General features: G+C 41.2%; 1 protein-coding gene across 1 annotated transcript in view; it reads left to right on the forward strand.

Annotated features, from left to right (window-relative positions):
- Positions 1–3,037: 3,037 nt before the first annotated feature.
- The window catches only part of PRKAG2 (protein kinase AMP-activated non-catalytic subunit gamma 2), a 217,208-nt gene continuing 200,277 nt past the window's right edge, over positions 3,038–19,968 (forward strand). The window contains exon 1 of the mRNA XM_083824659.1: positions 3,038–3,294. Coding sequence (XP_083680785.1) covers positions 3,175–3,294 — 120 coding nt within the window. The 5' untranslated portion in view covers positions 3,038–3,174. The remainder of the gene's footprint in view (positions 3,295–19,968) is intronic.

The raw sequence follows: 19,968 nt of genomic DNA on the forward strand, positions 1-19,968 counted from the left end.
ATTGAGCGGAAAGCTGGAGAACAGAGAAAAATGGAGGAAAATAGAGTTTTATTCTGTATTAAAATGTATGAGTGCTCGGTAATATTGCTAACAGAAAACTTGAACAAAGATTTAAAAACCACCAGCAACTCAGACGATTATCTCCATGCACCACTTTTTTCAGACACACTTTTTCACTTAAATATAAAGTCTTCAAAAAATCTCTCTATATTGCATATTAAATTTCAGCACAACAGTTAGCTAGCTAGATGGTATTTTAATTATAGCAACTACAGTCGATACAACCAAGATTTAAAGTAAAGTTTTATGGTTATTTTATAAACTTAGGAATGTACTGTGGCAATTTATAATGGCGAAATCGATTCAACCTGCATTTAAGGAATAACTAGGGCAAGTTGTCTGATGGTGGTAGACCAAAACCCATGGGCTGTTTGTGCAGAGTTGCAGGTAAGGCTTGCCAACGTGGAGCACTCACACTGTACCAGGGAGGGACAAAATGGATGGGGTGTTTGTGATCCTCTTCTGCTGCCCGTCTCGAGGATGCATGAAACCTTTAAGTACTTAGGGTCATATCCTTGAAGTTATTTAGGTGTCCATTAGTCTGTGAAATTAGTAATTTGGATGCTTACCTGTCTCAGAAAACATGGTTGTCAGCAGTCAAACTAACAGGATTTAACATGGGAGAAATAACTTGAACTCTCATTAGAAGTATTCACAATATTGCTTGTTCATATGATGAATAAATTATTCTTTTTGTCCACTAAGGTTAAAAAAAAAAAAAAAAAAAAGCAAGCAAAGCAGAACCACGATGCCTCACTGTTTGAAATAATTGGTAATTCCTTTATTTTATGGCAGGGTGTTATTAACACTTGATTTTATGGAGAGTCAAGCTCCTGAAGCCTAGCAACTGTAGGAGAATTTTGGCTTTGGTTCTTTAAAGTGTGTCTCTAATCCTCAGAGCTGCAATTAAAAGTTTAAAGGAGTTTCAGAGGCTGTATTTGTGATCTTAGAGGATAAAATGAGAAAAATAAGAATAACCGCACATTGTAATATTATTAAAATTAAAAATGCACTCAGGGTAATATTATAATGGAGGGGGAAAGGTGAGTCATGATGTTTTTTAGGTTTGGGAGTTTTGTAATACTGCCTTTATGCTACTTCCTGAACCCTTTTTCACATTTTCCACCATTATTTATATAAATAATCTGCAAGAAAAGGAATGAGTTGATATTTAAAATGCTACATGTGTAAAATCAGAGATAATATTGTAGGAAACAATTCTGTATAAACAGCGGAATAAATTATATTTGTGGCAGATTTTATTCCACCTCAGATGCCTGTTAATTTAAGAAAGAACACCCAAGAAGTCTGCTCACTTATAGTACGTAGTGCTAAAATCCTTCTAAAGAAATTCTACCATTTTTCCTTTTTTTTTTTTTTTTTAAACTTTCAAGAACATAATAGCAATGGAAAATGTCGTAACAGTTTTTTGCTAGGAGCGTGTTTGTTAGTAACTTTCTCAGTGTTCATTCAAGGGATGATTTAGTTGTTCCTATATCCCCCTGCAGAAGCAGGGGGGATATATAAGTGTTTATAACTTTATATAAGTGTTGTGGGAAAGTGGGTTACAGACCCCCCGGCTTCTCTGGCGGTCTCGCAGCCTGCCCCAGACACAGTTTACTCCTTGGGGGAATTCTGCTGCCCCCTTCCACCTGCCGTTAATATCCCTCTATGATCCAGTGACAACGTTGTTAACCCCTGCAGTGTCATTTCTGGATCCGCTTCCTTCTAGGACATGAAGTAGGAATCTATGGGGCATTTATATATACCTTTAAAGTAGGGGCTTCGTATTTTTGTATTTGAAGCTGTATGCTTTTATAAAAGTGGCTCCAGATCTTATACCCAAATTCGCTTTGTATCTGTTAATTCCTGAGACTTCCCTAAGGAGGGAAGTAAATCTGAACTCGTGTGTATCTTCAAGATAGCCATCACATTCCTGGTGGTGGTGGTTTTATTTCAGGAGATAAGAAGACTTGCATGGAAAACACTTCCCCTTCTCCCCTCGGTGCTTGTAAATCATTATTTTATAGAATCCTGTACGATTTGTTAGCAGGAACCGAGGTGTAGACTGTGGGAATACACACGCGCACAGCTGGGAGCCCGGTGAAAATCTGGGTTTAAATGCTGCGATCGGAGGTGTGTGGCTGTGCCAGGGCAGGCTTGGCAGGGCTTTACACCTCGGGCACCCGCAAAACGGGACGCTCAAGGGGAGCAGTGTCACTTCTGACAGGAAAACCCCTATCTTGATCCGGAATGCGTGCCGGTTTCTACACGTACGAAAGCCTCTTGATTGGTTTTAAGGCAAAGACCCCTCGCTCTTGCAGGATTTGCCGTCGGAAACCCTCGGCCCCCAACAGAGCTGGAAGCGGAGGCGGCAGGGCCGTGGCGAGAGCCGCCAGGCGAGGCGGCGGCGTCCCGCTCCCCGACCCTGCGAGGCGGGCACGGCTTTGCCGGGGGGCTGCCACCCGCCTCCTGCTCTCGGCTGATTTGGGCGTCTGAAGGCTTTTTGGGGAGGGAGGCAGAGGATAAACCACGCGTCCAGGAGCCGGCTGGGGCCCTGCTGCCTCAGGCGCCGGCTGGCTGGCGGCAGCCCCGGCCCGTGGCCGCGGGGGAGCGGTGTCGGCCGGGGGCTGCGGGCGCTGGTGGCGTTGGGGTTTTATTTCTTCTTCTTCTTCTTCTTTAGGGGAGGGAGCCCGGGGTTTGATTTCTTGCAGGGAGAGCGCGGCCGGGCTGCGAGAAGGGAAGGAAACTTTCTTAACCCCTTAACCTCCCCCCCCCCCCCCCCCCCCCGCAGGATGCTCCGGATATTTTTGAAAGGGCGGAAGAGTGAGAAAGCGAGCAGCGCGCCCAGGGGCATCTCCTGCTCCTGAGAAGGTCCCCCTGACACCTCGCTTCTGGGATTAAAGGCTGGGGCTGGAGAAACTCCTCCCCTTCCCTCCGCTTCTTCCCCCCCCCCCCCTCCTATTTCCTAAGGCCATTAAAAAAAAAAAAAAAAAAAAAAAGAGGGAAAAAAAAAAATAATTAAGGAGCCTGGAGTAACCGCGGCCGGTGGGGTAGGGGACGAGCAGCTTTCCTCTGCGGATCCATCGCCCGGCACCACGCCGGGGTGCAGGGATGGGGAGCACTGCCATGGACACCAAGAAGAAAGATGCCTCCAGCAGCAGCAGCAGCAGCAGCAGCAGCAGCAGGAAAAGCTCCAGCCAGAAGAAACTCATGCTGCGAGTGCACATCCCCGTAAGTGGCTCCCTGCTCTTCCTCCCCTTCGGCGGCCGGCCGTGCCTTGGGCACCGGGGCGCGGCTTCCTCTGAGCCTCCCCGCGGCTGGAGAGGCAGGGAAAGGGGGTTCCGGCTGCTTACACCGAGGGCTGGAGGTGTTGGGGTGCGACAGGCGAGCCCTCCGCCTTTGGGTTGGGCTGGAGCAAGGTGTGTGTGTGTGGGGGGTCCCGTGGGGTCCCGCCTGCAGCGAGTGGCACCAGCAGCGAGGGTAACCCAGCTGTGGGATCGCTCCTCGGAGCGTGGCTCAGGGAGAAGCCCGCTCACCCCCAGACGCGGGGCTCGGCAGCGCCGGCTTTGGCTCCGGGAACTGTCCGTGCCTCGCGGCTGAAGCGCGGCGCTTAACCTGGCGCTGCCGGGGCTCGAAACCAGCCGGCGGCTGAGTTTCCCAGGGCTCGGGAGCCCGGAGTTTGACACGAGCAGTGCGTTTGTTGCTGGGAGGGCAGGGACGGTGGCACCGTCACGGTGGAGCAGGCAAGGGAGCCGCGCAGCCTGCGCACTGACCAAGTTTTGTTTTGCGCGGTCGCGCCGTAAACCAGGCGAGAAGCTGTAGCGTGTAGACACCAACTAACCTCACACCGAAAGTTTCGCTCTGCTCCCCGTGAGTACTCGGAGGCTGCCTTATTATCTGGGCCTTCAGAGTTCACATCTCTTTCAAAAGTTTGTTTGCTGCTTTTCTTTACTATTAGGACATTCTTGTTATCTCTGTAACTAGTTTCTCTGCTCTCAGTACCAACATCTTTTTGGTTCCAGTGCTTCTGGCAAAAAAAAAAAATAAAATAAAAAATGTCTGAGCCCCAATATCTTTTCCTGCGCAATCTGTTTTTCTTTTATCTCATTATATAAAAGTGGGAAACAGTCCTACACAAGTCTCTGCCAGGCCACCAGGGAGCGAAGAAGATATTTCTAAGTTTTTTTTCCTTTCTTTTAGAGGAGAATAAGAAGTCAAAGCGAATTTATTAGGTGTCTTGAGTGCACGGAATAAAATGGAGGAGAAATCCATGGCTCTTCTGCACATTTCGTTTTTCTCTGGGGAGGAATGCAAGCCCAGGAGCCCAAGCCAAACTTCTGCTGCGCTGCGTGAGTGCGCTCGATCCTAGGAGAGCCGGGTCTGTTTCTGCTCACAGGGGTGTTGCCTGTGTGTTTGGGGCTGGAATTTTTAGGCAGCGATCTTTGCCACGTTACTGGCAGGGCTTCATAATAGGAGTGTAAAATACCGTGAAAATTAGCTTTACCAGGTCTGAGCGCCGCTCACACTGTGCACCTTTTCCCTTTCCATCCTGCCTGCCACCTTGCTGCGTTACCAGCTCTTACCACAGCCCCCTTCCTCTGATTCAGTCTAGCCAGGACCTGCTGTGCAGCTCTATCTCCACCTCTGCTCAGAGAAAATGCAGTTTCTGCCTGCTGAAGAGCCACAGGTAGCCTGGGAGATGCTGTGGTTGCTGCAGGATCTTACAGGATCTGTCTGGTGCTTATGAAATCAAACCAAGCACCAGACATCTCTGACCACACCAGTGCTTGGAGCAGTTTGCCCCACTTTATGGCTGTGAAGCTAAGGTGGAAAACAACGCTGAATAACTTGTTCACTGAACAGATGAAGGCTGATGCTCTCTCCTAATCACTTCCTTAAGCCTGTAGACAGCCTTTTGTCATGAGCGTTGCTTAGTTTTGTCTTGGATGGAACATCACTAGTACCAGACGATAATTCTTCATGTTCATTAATCATTTAGTTTCTTTGCTTTGTAGTTTATCATCTAGATAGTGGTAGTTACTCAGCCACAAATGCCTGACACTGCACTGAAGTCCATGTGAGTTTTACTGTTCCCCCAGCTGGGAGCAATTCGAGACTTGGTAATGAACAAACACCTTTCATTTCTCCTTTCTACCCCCAAAATATGATCCTTTTGATTCATTTTGCATCATTTCAATATTCCTGAAATGGGCTATCGGACCCAAATTCTTTCAGGTAGTACTCTCATTTTTGGTGGGTTTCTGTTATCTGGCAGTTTAAATATGACTGTGCTATAAGAAAGAACATTTTTGTCATTCTCCTCATTTGACAGTGGAATCTGCATTTGAAAAGGCCCATTTAGAGTGTTTTTTTTTCTCTTTCATAACGTTTTCTTGGCTGTTGTTTTGAAGCATCATTCCTATTATTTCAGTGGCGCCTGTCAGTGTAGCTGTAGTTGTCAAGGGAGCTTTCACCAGACAGTAATTTTTATTTTGTTCATCCTCTTCTTTGTTTTGCTGTGAGATCATGTTTATTGCTGAGACATGTAATTCTTGCTCATTGACATCTTCAAATTAGGAGCTGAAAAGGTCTGAACAGGAAGAGAGAGCGGAGTCAATTCTGAAAGAGAGAGCAGTGGGCCAGAAAGGTGCTGGTGTGACGCAGGCTACCCTAAAACATATTTATTAATCGTGTGGAAATCCTGAATTAAAAAGTGATGATAAATATTGTGGGGGGGGGAAAAAAAAGGCGAATGGTGCAAAATATACTACATAATTGTATACATAACACATAATGGCTGGAAGACTGGGGAGTAATAGACATGTCTGAAAATAAAACTTGTATGCTTTTATTCCCTCTTTTTTTGTTGTTTTCTTTTGTTTTTGAATTGGCCTTGGATGGTGCGGAAAAAATATCAATTTAAGAAAGCTGTTTTTGTGTCTTGCAACACTCCAGGGCATTTCTCAGGTACATCTTTCTCAAGCAAGAGCATCAAAACATTATATAGAAAGTCTCGAAACACTCTATTTTTACCTTCTTTCTGTGCTGAATCTCCTTTGGGACGAGTCAGTGGTGCCCAACCTTTGCTTCTGGGAATAGTGGTTGACCACTTAGTTCCTGCTAGTTGGGTTTCCTAGCTCCACTCACCTTGTCATTCAGCAACCCAGAGAGAAGCAGGGGCCACCGTTTTCTGTTAGCATGGCAGGAAAGGATCTGCTAAATTGCCGGACTGATTGAACAACTTTTTAGTTTATTTGTCGTTTTCTTTGTAAATGCACAACTGACAAACTAGTGATTTAGACGGACCGTAATGTGGTCGCAGGAGCCTTTGTGAGGTAGAGGTCGTATCAGCCTCTGTCTTTCCCAGCAGCATGTTCTGAGAGCTTGAAATTAGAGCTGCCTAAATGGAAATTTCTGGTCCAATACTCTTGAAATCTGCTAAAGATTTGGATACAACTCTTTGCTCTCTAGATGCATCATGTCTGTAATATGAAGACATTAGCATTATACAATTCCTTTTTAAGCCATTAGACGATAATGCTGCCACATTACTTTGAACATTTTAAAAACCCTGTTCTAAGATGGGTTGCAATTGTCTGCTGAGTAGGAGCTCGCAGTAGTGAGATCAGCGTGTTCTTCTGTCATCTTGCAAAATTGATCTGCTCTAATGCTAACGTTACCGTTGTAATCCTGTGTTGCTGCAGAAAAAAAGGAGAGATTCTGCTCCTGCTTGCTTTGAATTTCAGCTGGGATAATTCAGTCAGTGCCAGCAAAGTTGAGAGTGTTTACACTAGTGAAAATGAGAGCAGAACGTGTCTCAAGAGCTTCGCCATGGCAAGTGCCAAGCACCTGCTGCTCCCAGCAGGTGAGCATTACAGCACCTTGGCACTTCCTTGGATTGTACCCAAATATATCACAAGGTGACTTTTTATGCAAGAGAACAAAGAGATTTTTTTCACAATAAGGACAAAAATAACATCTGTAAATGAATATGAAAACATCTTCTTTCAGCCTGGTGAAGTGGCTATTGCCTCTGACACTTCAGCCCTGACAGCAAAGCTGATGCATTGCACGGAGGCTCTTGGAGACCACGATTCTTTCTTGTCAACATCACCCAAACATCTCTGCACTCTTGCCTATTTCTTTTTCATCTGCCAAGCTTCTGAACACATTCCCCAACGTGCAAATTCATTGCTGCTTCCAGGCCTGTTATTATGTTGGGATGCCAGGCTGAAACATCAGATGGCTCAAATTTTTCTAACCCGATAGGTTACAACGCCGTCCTGACAGTTCGTGTTGGCTCAGGCTCTGCCCTTCCATCTTGCTCGCCACGCTTGCATAGTCATTAATGACTGCATGCCTAATAAGTCACTGTGAAATGATTTTGTTCTGGCACAGTTTTTGCAGGGTGCTTGTCTCCTGGTAATTGCTGGGTGGGCTGATGAGAACTGCACTTGAATCTAAGGAACACTTTAGAAAGCTGCACATGAGAAATAAGCAGGTCAGTTCTTTCAAAGATGAGGGAATCAGCTTCCAATTTGATCTAAGAATGAAAAAAAAAAAGTTTGTTTTCTTGGGAAGAGGTGGTGAAGGGATTCAAAGAGGAGAGAGAAAATTTTCCCTAATATTAAATCTGCGATTGTCCTTGCTCTCGCAGGGAGGACTCTAAGTTGTCCTGAGCTTCTGTGGCCTTGAATTTTATATTTGGATTCCTGCCTAGGGGGCTGATATATTAAAGATCTGAAGAGGGCAACAGGTATTTGCTTAGGAGCTTTGAGATTGTACTTTGAATCTATCTGAAGGAAAGAATAACGGATTCATATTTGCAGTAACAGTAGCTGCCACTGTACTTAAAGAAGCTTTTAGTCTTTTTAGTTTTAAAGCATAAGGAAAACTGATCATCATCTTATTGAAAAGCACTGCTTCTTTGAAACATCACTTTTTCTGCTAGGAGATTCTACTCCTAAATTATGTCATCACCCTCCATTATTTATCCCTGTGAGCCCTGTGAGGTCTGTGGGTTTGCAGGAAAGTGAACTTCATTGGAGGAAGAAGTCATGAATGTGGAAGAAACCTTACAGAAATGTGGATTGTAAGATTTGGCTTCTTAGAAGGTTATTCACACCATGCTTGTACTGGGAACTACGGAAATAGAAGAAAATGTCATTCTCCTAGAGGGGCTGGGAGTGATGAGGAAAGTAAAGGTCTTTTGATGGTAAGAGTAAGACAAAGAGGAGTGAAATTAAGTTCATGAATTTGTTGTCCTTTGCCAAAGAGGATTCATGTAGTTAAGTGTTAAACTACCTTTAATAGTTCCCATCATGTAAGGTTAGTCACACTATTACTTAGAGAGCAGATGACATTGCACCATGTTGTGTCGACATCAGTGACTGCTCAAAATCTCAGCTTTTGAGATCGTTGTTTTCTTTCCCCATGTGCCAGTCCAAGGGTATGAGAAAACCAGCTACGTTCTTTCCTTCTCATGAATCATTTCCATTAATATCCTGCAGTTAATGCATGCCCACATTAGTACCTGGGAGGTTCCAGTGCCTATTCACAGACCTGCAAAGCTCAACTTAATGTAAAATCTCACCTGGGCACCACATTGCTTTCAAGGGACCTGCTCAGAGGTGACCAAAAGCAGAATTTGGCTCTGAAGACAGGGTTAAACAATCATTTTGTTGATGATGTATGGGCAGTGTAGGTTGGCATGACCCTGTGGTTGGCTCAACACAGCTAATGGGAAAAGAAAGAAGTAGAAAATAGTAGAAAGTCAAAACAGCATCAGCATGGTTGTTTGTAGACTGAGTTATGGGCATACATGGTGAATGAAGACTTTTAATTTTCATTATTTTGAAGAAAAGCTGAATTTATATCAGAAAGTGTTCCATGTATAGGGAATAATGAAAGAGCAGAGTCAATTCCAAGAGAAATGAAGAATAAGGCTGTCTGGCATAAAAATAACCCTTTCGTGGGCTACATTACCCTAAGCTGATCGTCAGGCTTCAACAATTAGCTTGCTTTCAGAACCTGTTCTAGTTGCAGAGGACTGCTGTTTCAGTTTTCTACTACACACAAGAGAAAGTGCTGTGGCCTGGCAAACAGGGAGAGTGCAAATCTTCAAAGCCAAAAAGAAAAAGCAGCTTCAATGTATCTTGAATGGAGTATGTTTTGCGTGTGACTGAAAAGACGATCTTATGTATACACATAAATATAAGATACCATCAATAAAGATACAATATGTTTGGTGGTTTGGTGGTATAGGATAGTACTATGCTACTAGTGAATTACTAGAATTAGTAATTAGAATTAGAATTACGATTAGTAATTACAATTAGTAATTACAATTAGAATTACATTATTCTCATACTAGCAGTGAGTTGAAACAGTGGCGTGTATGAAAATTTCTGCAGCAGACTGATTTTTCTTTGTATGGTTGCAGGAATTGGAATGTAATGCATCAATTTAATTTTTGCTTCTGTAATACTGCCTCGCAAACTGCTTGCATATAACTACATATGAAATCTTTAAAGCAGTAAATTACATTATGTAAGCGTGACTTAGTGGGCTGCATAGCAAATGCATTGCAGAATGTGTTTCATGGTTGTCATTTATATTACACACCGTGATTGTTCAGACCCTTTGGTCGTTATTACACAGGGTGCTGATGATATTCTCTTCCAAAAACAGAACCTATGTCATAAGCTGAAGACTTAATCTATTTTTGCAATCAGGACGATAGAGCTACATACCCTTTTTAAGCCCCTGGAGAACACACTCATAGATCTGGAGTTTCATTAGGAGGAAATGTGTGCATTATAAGCATTATCTGCCATGTTATGAAACCTTTATCATCATTTATTCACAACAGGCATTGTGCAATTTGCAGTCAAGTTTTCACATTGGTAATGCTATCGGAACAATGAAAATAAAACACCCTGCTTCTGAGAGCTGCAGAAAGAAAAGCTATCACAGTGGCTAAAGTGCTGGCATACAGCACTACAAAACACAGGATTTTCCTGCCTAGTTGTAGACTTCCTAATGGTCTTTGATGAATCACTGGTGTTCAGATCTGGTTTTTAGAAGCTATGAGCCTGTTGATTCCTTTAGAAAAGTTTGGATTTCTAACTCCATATTTTCTGTGGAGTTAGAAATCGATACCTGCTGAGCTGGATTAGGGGTAAAATTTGAAACCACGCATGAAGAAATACTGCAGTGAAGACAAGCTCTCCATTGAAAAGGTATAGTTGGTGATGTTGCCTTTCAAAGGTGTAACTACCAACAAGTATTTTGTACAGAATCATGGAAAAAATGAGGTCAGGAGACATCTCTGGATATTGTTTAGTCCAGTTCTGCAGCTGAGAGTAGAGTCACAGTGTGTTGCTCCTTGTTTTATCACGTTTTGGGTATCTCCAAGGATGAAGACCACACAGCTTCATTGGTCTGAAGGAATGCATTTGGGCAAGTGAAAGCTCATTGAGACTAAATATTGTTCAGCTGCTAGCCAGGCAAACTGAATAGCTCCGCAGTTGTTTGGATCCTGTCCCACAAGCATAATATTCATTTGGGAAGTGAAAATGGATTTGATCATGTAGCATAGAGGCTTCTGAGAAAAAACATGCTCTAAGATGGGAGTGGAAACTGGAGGCACAATGTTCCCAAAAAGGCTTGTGGAAGAAGGGGAGAGTAAGGAAGAGACTAAAAAAGATGCTTAGTCAATGTTATCACAATATGTACGGAAGCTTGCCAGCTTCTCAGTAGAGCCTTGCATCTTCTGGAATGTGGTTTTCATCATGCCTTGTCATTCCTTTTGCATAAATTAATTAGAGGGGGATTTGCTGTTACGGAGTATTAATCAGGGCTTCTGTGTTGGAAGTATGATCTAAATCAAGAAGCATGAGGAAAGACAGTTCAAGAGCATGAAATCATCACCTAGTTATCTGAATGTCTATCTGCTTTATTGCCTGAGGTTGGACAGAAGAGAGTCCCGGATGTAAGCTTTGCATTGATGAGTGGCTGAAGCATGAGAGCCACAAAGAATATTCCATGCATACAGTGCAAAATAATACTAGATTTTTGTGTCACATTTCCATTGTTTTAACATGGTGGCTGGTAAACTATGAACCACTTTCAATGTATTTTTTTTAAGTATCAGTATGCCACACCGAAACCCCTATGGGATGCTCATTCCATGCACAACCTAACGCTTTTGAGCTAGATATCCATGCACACATAGGATGCATATATTAGTAGAGACAAACTGAAGAATTTAAGGACTTGAAAGGTGTTATAGACTGGAGACATGAGAGGAAACAGTATTGTTCCTGCAGTACTGATTTTCAGGTAGATGTTTTGAGTTTAAGCAACTTTTCCCATGTTGTAGAGGAGTGTGGCAGTTGCACTCATGAACTCTTGAGACCTAGTTCATTTACCTTAACAATAACCCCATCTTTCTTCCTGTGGTATTTTTCACAGAAGAAACAGTGTACAAGCTCAGCCTAAGTCAGCAGTGACTGAAAGTATTTTTCCTTTTGTTTTTTGAAAATCTGTGTTAAGTGAAAGGATTCCAGTTTTTGTCTACCATCATTCTGTGTCCTAAAATAACAGTTAGTGCTCTTTTGACGGTCTGATCAGGAAAACCAACGATTGAGGAGATTAGATATATAGAGAAGACTACATTAAATTCTAGCACGCAAAGTGACACATCAATGAGTGTGCCTACTTATCACACTCTCCATATGGTTCGTGTGGTTGTTGAAATTTGTGAAAGATTAGTCTTTTTTTGTCCTTTTTTTTTTTTTTTTATCTTTTCTGAATTGGTGTTGGCACATTAGGTGTAGAGTTCTTGAAACAGGGGATCTGCAGCCATTTAGTGCGTAGTCATCTATAAACTCAAGCCGATGGTCTTTGGAGCATCCCAAACAGCATTGTACCAACCTACAGCACCCTCCAAAGAGTTTGCAGGCATCCTGTCTCCATTCCTTCGATCTGTTGACTTGTTCTTCCAGTTGCCACAGTTGGGCATTCCCCAATCCTGCTGCCAGCTACTGCAGGAGAGAGAATACCAGCATTGTCTCAAACTATTCTTCTTGGATACTCCCACCATTAATGCTACACCAGCTCTCTATTTTTTTTTTGTGGGAAAATGGAGAGCTTCTGCCATTTGAAAAGTTGAGCCAACATTATTCATAAACATAAGATTTATAGTTGGAGATGAATGGGAGGTAAGAAATGTTACTCAGCTGTTCCCTTTGTCCTTTTATTTAGTTAGTTGATGTTAAAGGTAAATACTAATTTAATAGACTTCTTTTAGTTGGATAATGATTAATTATACATTTTCCTTTTTTTTTAATGTTTTTGAGAATGACTATACGCAGCTCTAAGCTATGCAGAGGCAGGAGGGTACATGCCAACAATTCTCTTTATAAAGTAATACCAGTAATTAAAAAACTGCAATTACTTCAATTCCTTTTCCTTTATTGTGTACTTAAAGAGTGTTGGCTCCTTTCACTGGAGCAGGCCTGTGGAGGCATCATCAGCTGGCATGCAAAAGCTGCTGTTAAATGAACTCTACTGATTTTTGATTGTAAAACACTGAAGACATGAAAAGAGGAAGCATGCCTTCCTTAGTCATGTACGGTAGGGGACTAGTCTCTATTACTTAGTAAGAGAATAATGTTGTTCACCTTTGGGTAATGTAGCATTCATCAGCTGTCCTGGTGGCCTCCAAACAACAGTTACCCAGGCAAAGCAAGCTGCTGTTTGCCAGTTTGGCTTTATTAATAGCCTACGTGCATCCTCCTGTCCTGTTGCAATGCTGAGTAAAACATGTTGTCTTAAAATGCTTTCTTCATTAGCCAGCATGTTTCATTTTCGTAGTGGGCACCGACAGATAAAACAACTCAGCAGGTGAGCGGTAACTTGGTGAGCCCCAGTAACTCACTCACTTTTGATGGCCATCTGACTATAATCTGAGATCAAAAAAACCCTAGAACAACGGATTACTCAAATTACTTGAAATGCCATTCACAAGATTAATCCTAGAGAAAAAATACTAGGTGCTAAGAAGGCTAGTAGTTCAGAGAGATGGAGTTTTCAAAAGATTTTGGGTGCGGTAGTTCCCTTTGCAGTATTTGAAGATCCTACTAGTTCATCTACATCAGGAAGTCCTTAAGCACGTTTGAAAATCTAATTTTACATCTTTCAGGCTTTCAAAATGCCATTCTTCCCCTTCTGTTTTTTGTACGTGTATTACAAAACAAAAGCTCGTTTTCCTACTTTTTCCACTCCCAATTTATTTTCAGCTTTGAATGGGGAAAACATCCTCTTGCACCTGATAGCTAAACAACAACAACAAAAGAAAAGAAAAAAAAAAGTCAGAAGCTTGCTTTTTTATGGAACAGAGATTGAAAGTAATACCAAGAAGTAATCTGGGAAGAAATAAATAGCAGCTGTTCTCTTGATGATAAAAACTGAAACTAATACCAGCGCTTGGTGTGGTGCAATTCACTGTGATACAATAAAGTTGATGTACGAACTTAGGTTTGACAGAGTGACCAATTATTGCATATGATAAAGGCTTCCAAACTAAATTCCTTTCCTACCCCGTTTAACTTTTAAATGTAACTTGAGAAAAAGCTGCACTCATTTCAAAGCTGGGAGGATTTTTTATTTACATATTTTTAGCTGTGTTACCTTTTAAAACTTGCTGTGAACTACTGCAGGCATTTCATGTGTTCAGACTTACTGTGGATAGTTATTTCAAATTGACCCTTAAATAGACAAGTTTTAAAAGGAAAAGTATCTTTCACTGCCACGATCTGTGTCGACTTTTTGTCCGAAAGTTTATGAAACAGAGGTATTTGGGTTTAAAAGTGTTTGGATTTGCACAAGTTGGTGCCGATATTGCTTCACAGGTTGCTGTTTGTCAAGGTCACTGGAAAGAGATGAGAGAACACCTCAAGCTGTCAGAAGGTGATGGGGTAACCAACTCGAAATTTTTGTGTACATATCTGCTGCAAAACAGCTCATCGCCTTGACTGTTTTTGAGTTAAAGTAATGGAGTGAAGGGCACACGTGTAATTACCAAAGACGGCCAATGCCAATGGCAGTGATCTGTGCGTGCATTTTAATGATGAGAGTTGGAACACACAGCCTGAGCATCTGGGGACATGCACGTGGGGATCACCTTCTCCCAGTAAAATCTTATTTCTGTGGACTCCAGCAACAAAATGAGAGGAAATACTAAGTATATACCCTAAGGAAACATCAGTTTTGAGATGAGAAATTGCTAAGAGTCCATTTCCAGAAAGCAATAGTTTACCCTTAATTTTGTTTTATGCTCCTGAAAGTTTTGTGTACTTGGCTAGGTTAATTTAAAAAATAGAATAACGTAAGGACACAAGTGCAGAGCCTGTGTACGTATGAAAGGAGGCTGCCCTGTGTGCAGCTGTTTACTACAAGCTGAATACATTCAGTGTGTATGTACAGGCTGGCAAATTGCTCATGTTCCAGTGAAATGAACTGTGATGGAAAATGCAATAGATATTGAATGATTTCAGAAAAAAAAAATCATTATGAATATGATTCTGCCTGATGTTAAAACATCTGGATTTAGTTTCTAGCTCTATGGAGATAATTTTCAATTTCATATCCTGTGTTTTAATGTCACAAAACAAATAGAACAGCTCACTGACTTTGTTTCTTGACCTTTTTGCTGTTTCTCTTTCTTCCTTTTTTTTTTTTTCCTTGTCTCTCTCTCTCTCTCCTTTTTTTTTTTTTTATTTTTTTGGATTTAAAAGACTAAATAAATTAAAGGCCAATCACCTAGGACAACGTGGTAAAAGAGTAAGGGGTATTAATTTGTGTCCTGCTGCCCAGGATGGTTGTAACCTGGACTAACCTTCTTCTTTCTTTTCCCTGCTTCCCTGCATACAGCTGTTGCTGTAGAAGGCCTCCAAGTCATGTCATGTCAAATAATGCATGGTCTTCAGAGCTCACTGGGGGAGAGCAAAGTCTGGGAACAATGTGAGCAGGCACAGCCAGCCACTTCCACTAATTGTTGATGTGGACGATGGAATACAAAAGCAGAAGGAGGGAGGGGGGAATGGAAATGTGTCTTGGTGTGGAAACGGCTGCGTAAAAACAAATATGCCTGGGCTTGCTCATTGGGAATGTACTTGTTGCACAGGAGAACTCCCACAACAGGAATCCTCTGCTTTACTCTGCCCTTGCCAGGTTATTTTAGAAGGTTTCTTTTTTAGTTATTTACCTGTGGAGGCTTTTTTGGTTATTTGGGGATGTGGACGGTAACAGGTAGTGACAATTTACTGCTGAGCTAACCTGAAATCATGTTAATTTTTGGTTCTAGTTATAAGGCTACTAAATATTGCAAATGTGAATTTTAAGTTAATTAATTTTAATGTAACATGCTAGTGGCATTTTGGATATATTCTGCTAAAGCACAGTCAAATATCTCAGGGAATCTCATTTGTACTGTGTCCTCTAACTCAAGGCAGGCTGCAGTGCTTTGCAGATGAATTACACACAACAAATAAAATAGAATAAAATTATATAGATGAGATTTTTACTCATAATAATAATAAAAAAAGGAATAAAAAACAGAATTTCCTCTCCAGAATTGTTGCAATGAAATGTCTAAACTGCATTTTCCTTAAATGAATAAAATCAGGTAAATACAGTGATGGAGGGATGATCATTTGCTAGGATGAGCTACAAAATGAAACATCTATCCTATAGGATTGTTGCTATAGAAAATAATGAAAAACAGAAAATGAAATTGGGAAAGTCATATTCATACAGAAAAATGAGTAAATTTCTACTTTACTACGCAGTGGAATTTAGCTACACAGCCCTGTGCGTTCTTCATCATCTCGTGGAGATGAAAAGGCTCTTTACATCAAGGAAACACGAAACGCAAGTGATACACAGGGCACTTGCATGTTCATCTGTTCCTGAATCATCATCATACTTATGCGGAAAAGTAGGTATTTTTGCAGTAAAATGCAACAGCTGCAATTAGTAATCGACGCAATTGGTAAAAATCCAAATGCTTACTTTATCCATTTACTACATGAATTGCAAAGTCTAAATCTGAACCAAGAGCTATTATGGAGGCAAGAGAAAAGGGAATAGTGAGCAGAAACACCAATTTGTTGATTGTATAATGGACCTGTCATTAGTAAATTGATTATGCCAGTGCCATTTCTTTTTCTTCAAGACAGATATTGCTCCTGCCAGAGCTGATGATCTTGAAAAGCAGTCTGATTATGCCATAGTGCATTTTAAATGGAAAATTATAATAGAGTTAAGGAAGATGGAAAACTATTGACCGGTAGAAATATGATTGCTGTTAGCATTGCAGAAAAGAGAGAATGTAGAAAGATATGATGGTTTATCCAAAGAGATAGATTTATCTCTTTTTAGTGAAAATTATTTAAATTAAGTGCTGTGAAAGTTAGCATGAGGACAGCCCTAAAGACTGAACATGGCTCAGAGCACAAATCAAGTCCATCATATAAAATTCCTCACAACAATTCATTGTGGCACTTCTGTTTTGACAGGCAGGATTGGTCTTTAAGCAATTACCACTGAAGATATTTATCGTCATAGTGAGGAAATCCGACTTCCTGGCACTGGGTTGGGAACTTCATTTCTTAGTGATCTCCTAAACATTTTTGCTGACTAAGACTGATTTTGAAACTGTTGCCAAAAGATAGCTTTTCAGTCTTCTTGCCAGTCTTCCAGTTTTCACATCAGATTTCCCTTTAATATGTGTCCCTGTTTTTGTAATCCAGTTATTTCCAAACGCCATCGTACCCTTTGGAAAAAAAATAGTAATTCCTTAGCAGTATCCTCCCAGCCAAAAGCACTAACTGCTATTTCTAGATACAGTTTCTAAAAAACCCCACCACAATCATAAAATACAAGCACCACAAAAATCAGTCTTGCAGTTACAAGTTGTGTCTTTATTGAAAGGATTTTTTCATTTTCTTTGCATCCCTGAGACAACGGTAGACTTTAGGGATGAATGTCAGGTTTTTCAGAACATCTGAGGACCTTGGCTACCTAAGGGTAGGCTACTTAATGCTAAGAATGCTACAATGCTCCTTCTATTTCATGGAGGATATTCACAATTAGTATTTTAGGGGATTTAAAGGATTTTTTTTTGGCCTGAGTGGTCTGTTCAGTGCTGAGCAAGGAGTGGCTGAACGTTCTGGAGGATTTCCAGCTGTATGGGCTGCTCACCACTAGATATACTGGGCCTGACTCCGGCGTTACCTGCCTTGGTGGGAGTGTTTTCCATGCCACCTCTGGAACTGCTATAGTCAACGGGGTCAGGGCTGGAGGCACTATTTCTGCTCAAAATGAAATTATTAAGGTTTTGTTATGGCTCTCTTGCAGGTCAGAGGGATGGGAGAGGGAACCACCTCAGCTTGTGAGTGCTCTTATAGCCGGTATAAATGAGAAACGTATGGTGTATTGATAAATACCTTGTTAATAAATACCAAAAAATATATGTATTTTTCAATTTTACAAGAATGCAATTTGACAAACATCTAAATTTCTTCTGGATATTCGACTGAGAGCTTTCTCTCCTTGCAGACAATTTTCATAGCACTGTTTACCACAAGTCTGAGTGCATCATTTATAAGGACTGTGCAAAATGGATGGTCTAAGAGATCTCTTATGGAGATAGATGAGAGAAACTCAGGTAGAGTGGTAATATGTGGCTAATGCTATGATTCACTCTCTCCACTATTCCGATTATGTTCCAACTGTAATTCTGAAGCTGTGGTTTCTTCCAGTGGTCTAAATGGGGAGGCAGGTAAGAGGCTGAACTCATTGTGAGCCAGAAACCTAAAATATCTCTGTGAGTATTGGCAAAGTGCACAGACCAGAATAGATACATTCAGCCTTTCTCTTTCACCTCCGCATTATAGAGACAAAGTACAAAAAGCCCATACAGAATTCTGACCGACCATATTTTGTTTAAGTAGATGCCTGGTGACAGTATGGACCAAAGACATTTATAAGGCTAAGTCATGTACTTTCTATGGAGTTTTAAGTCATTTAAATTAAGTATGCCTCGGTGAATAGGCTGAAGATCTGTAAATTGAAGCAGTTTTATGTATGTTTTCATAATATATGCTTTTTTATGTGCAGTACTTATACTTGGCTAGATGTTTTATGTTGGAATCCTCATGGTGATTTAGTTAATGTTGTTTCCTTTTCTGAAAATCATGTCAGAGTTTATCATGATTTATTTAATAGAAAAAAAAAAAGTTCTTTAATAGAAAAAAAAAGTTCTTTTATCTATCCCTATTTGAACATAAGGCTGGTTCTGAGGAAAGCTTGACTTTTCTGAGAAGCTTCTAAAAGTTCTGAAGAAAAATACTTCATTTCCATCTGGCAACTAATTAAAAATAAGCCTTAAGAAGTTCGTATTTTCCTTACTAGGACAATCTGTTATTCAGGCTTTTCAGCACTGCTGTCCATGAGCCTGGCTGTGTGTCATGTTACCAAACTGCTCAGAAGAGGAGTTTCCACCCATAATACCAGTGGAGACATGGGACTTATGTCCAGGGCCTGGAGTTCTTTGTCTGGCACACTGGTTGGGCTACACGGGAGGTAATAACTTTGGGAAGCAAACATATATATCCTAGCAATAGCCATAATGTTTTCTTGTTCTTGACTTTTTATTGTTGCAAAATTATATGTAAAGCAACTGTGACTGCACAACATATTTGTATATTTTATGTACAATGGCAAAGTAGAGCAAGTATGAATGTGCATCTTGGTTTAAGTCTTTTCCAAGTAGATGTATTCATTAAGCTGCCCATAGAAATTCAGTCAAACATAAACTCAGCTATTGCGGGTAATTCATTAACAGATTCATCTGAAACTTTGTCCAAAGCTTTAGTTTCTGAATCAGGTCATGAACGTCTCATTTCCTCAACAACCCAAAAATACACAGTCGATCTGGTGCTTGAAGCCAAGTCTAGCTAGACTCCGAGCAGCAGGGCAACCTCCTAACCACAAGCTCGCTTTATCTTGGATCCAGCTGTGCTTCTCCTTCCATATGTCAGGACTGCAGAGGAAAAGGATATCCCTGTAGTATGAAACATGGCAGTCTTGACCCTAACACCCTGACGACTTTGTTCTTGATCTTGAGGGGAGCATATAGCCCAGACTGCACTGACCTTGGGTGTACATGGAGTAAACTCAGGGACTGTTGTAAGCCTTCTCATATGAAAAGCTCTAAAGTGCTTTAAAAATTCTATTTTGCCATTTATGACTGACACTTAGATAGTTCTGGGACAGAGAGCTCTAGGTGTTTCACTGGTACTTAGCAGTTCTGGGAAAACTTTTTCCAGGAATTCAGGAAAATTACTTCATCAGGTGTATCTGACAGGGAGAAATTTTATCACCTAAAAATGTAAATTGTGGAACAGAGTTTGGAGTAAAAATTTGTTTTCTGAAGGGAATGTGTCATGAGATCTTGAATGGTTACAAGTGTTTTATTTCTCTGTATATAGAAACATATGGTTTTGTTCATTCCAGGCCTCTCCAGCATTTTGACTGCCGGCACTGTGCTGCCTTCCTGGTTTGGAGGGCAGCGTAATTCCTAGTGAACCATCAGTAATAGCAATACCGTAATTATGCTGAACCTGAAATTTCACCAATCACCTGACTGTCAGCTCTCAGGTATTTGCAAGATCCTGATATCCAACAGTCTCATCTTATTATCCATATGCTATTCAGTGTATAGTCTGTAGATCATAGCTCTTATCAGACAACTGTACCCTCTAATATCAGCTTTCTGTGCGCTCCAGTTTTCACTTATACGTTAAACACGGGGAGATCTGCTTTATTTGAACTTGC

The sequence above is a fragment of the Anser anser genome, assembly GCF_964211835.1.
Source record: "Anser anser genome assembly, chromosome: 2".
Classification (NCBI taxonomy): Eukaryota; Metazoa; Chordata; class Aves; order Anseriformes; family Anatidae; genus Anser; species Anser anser.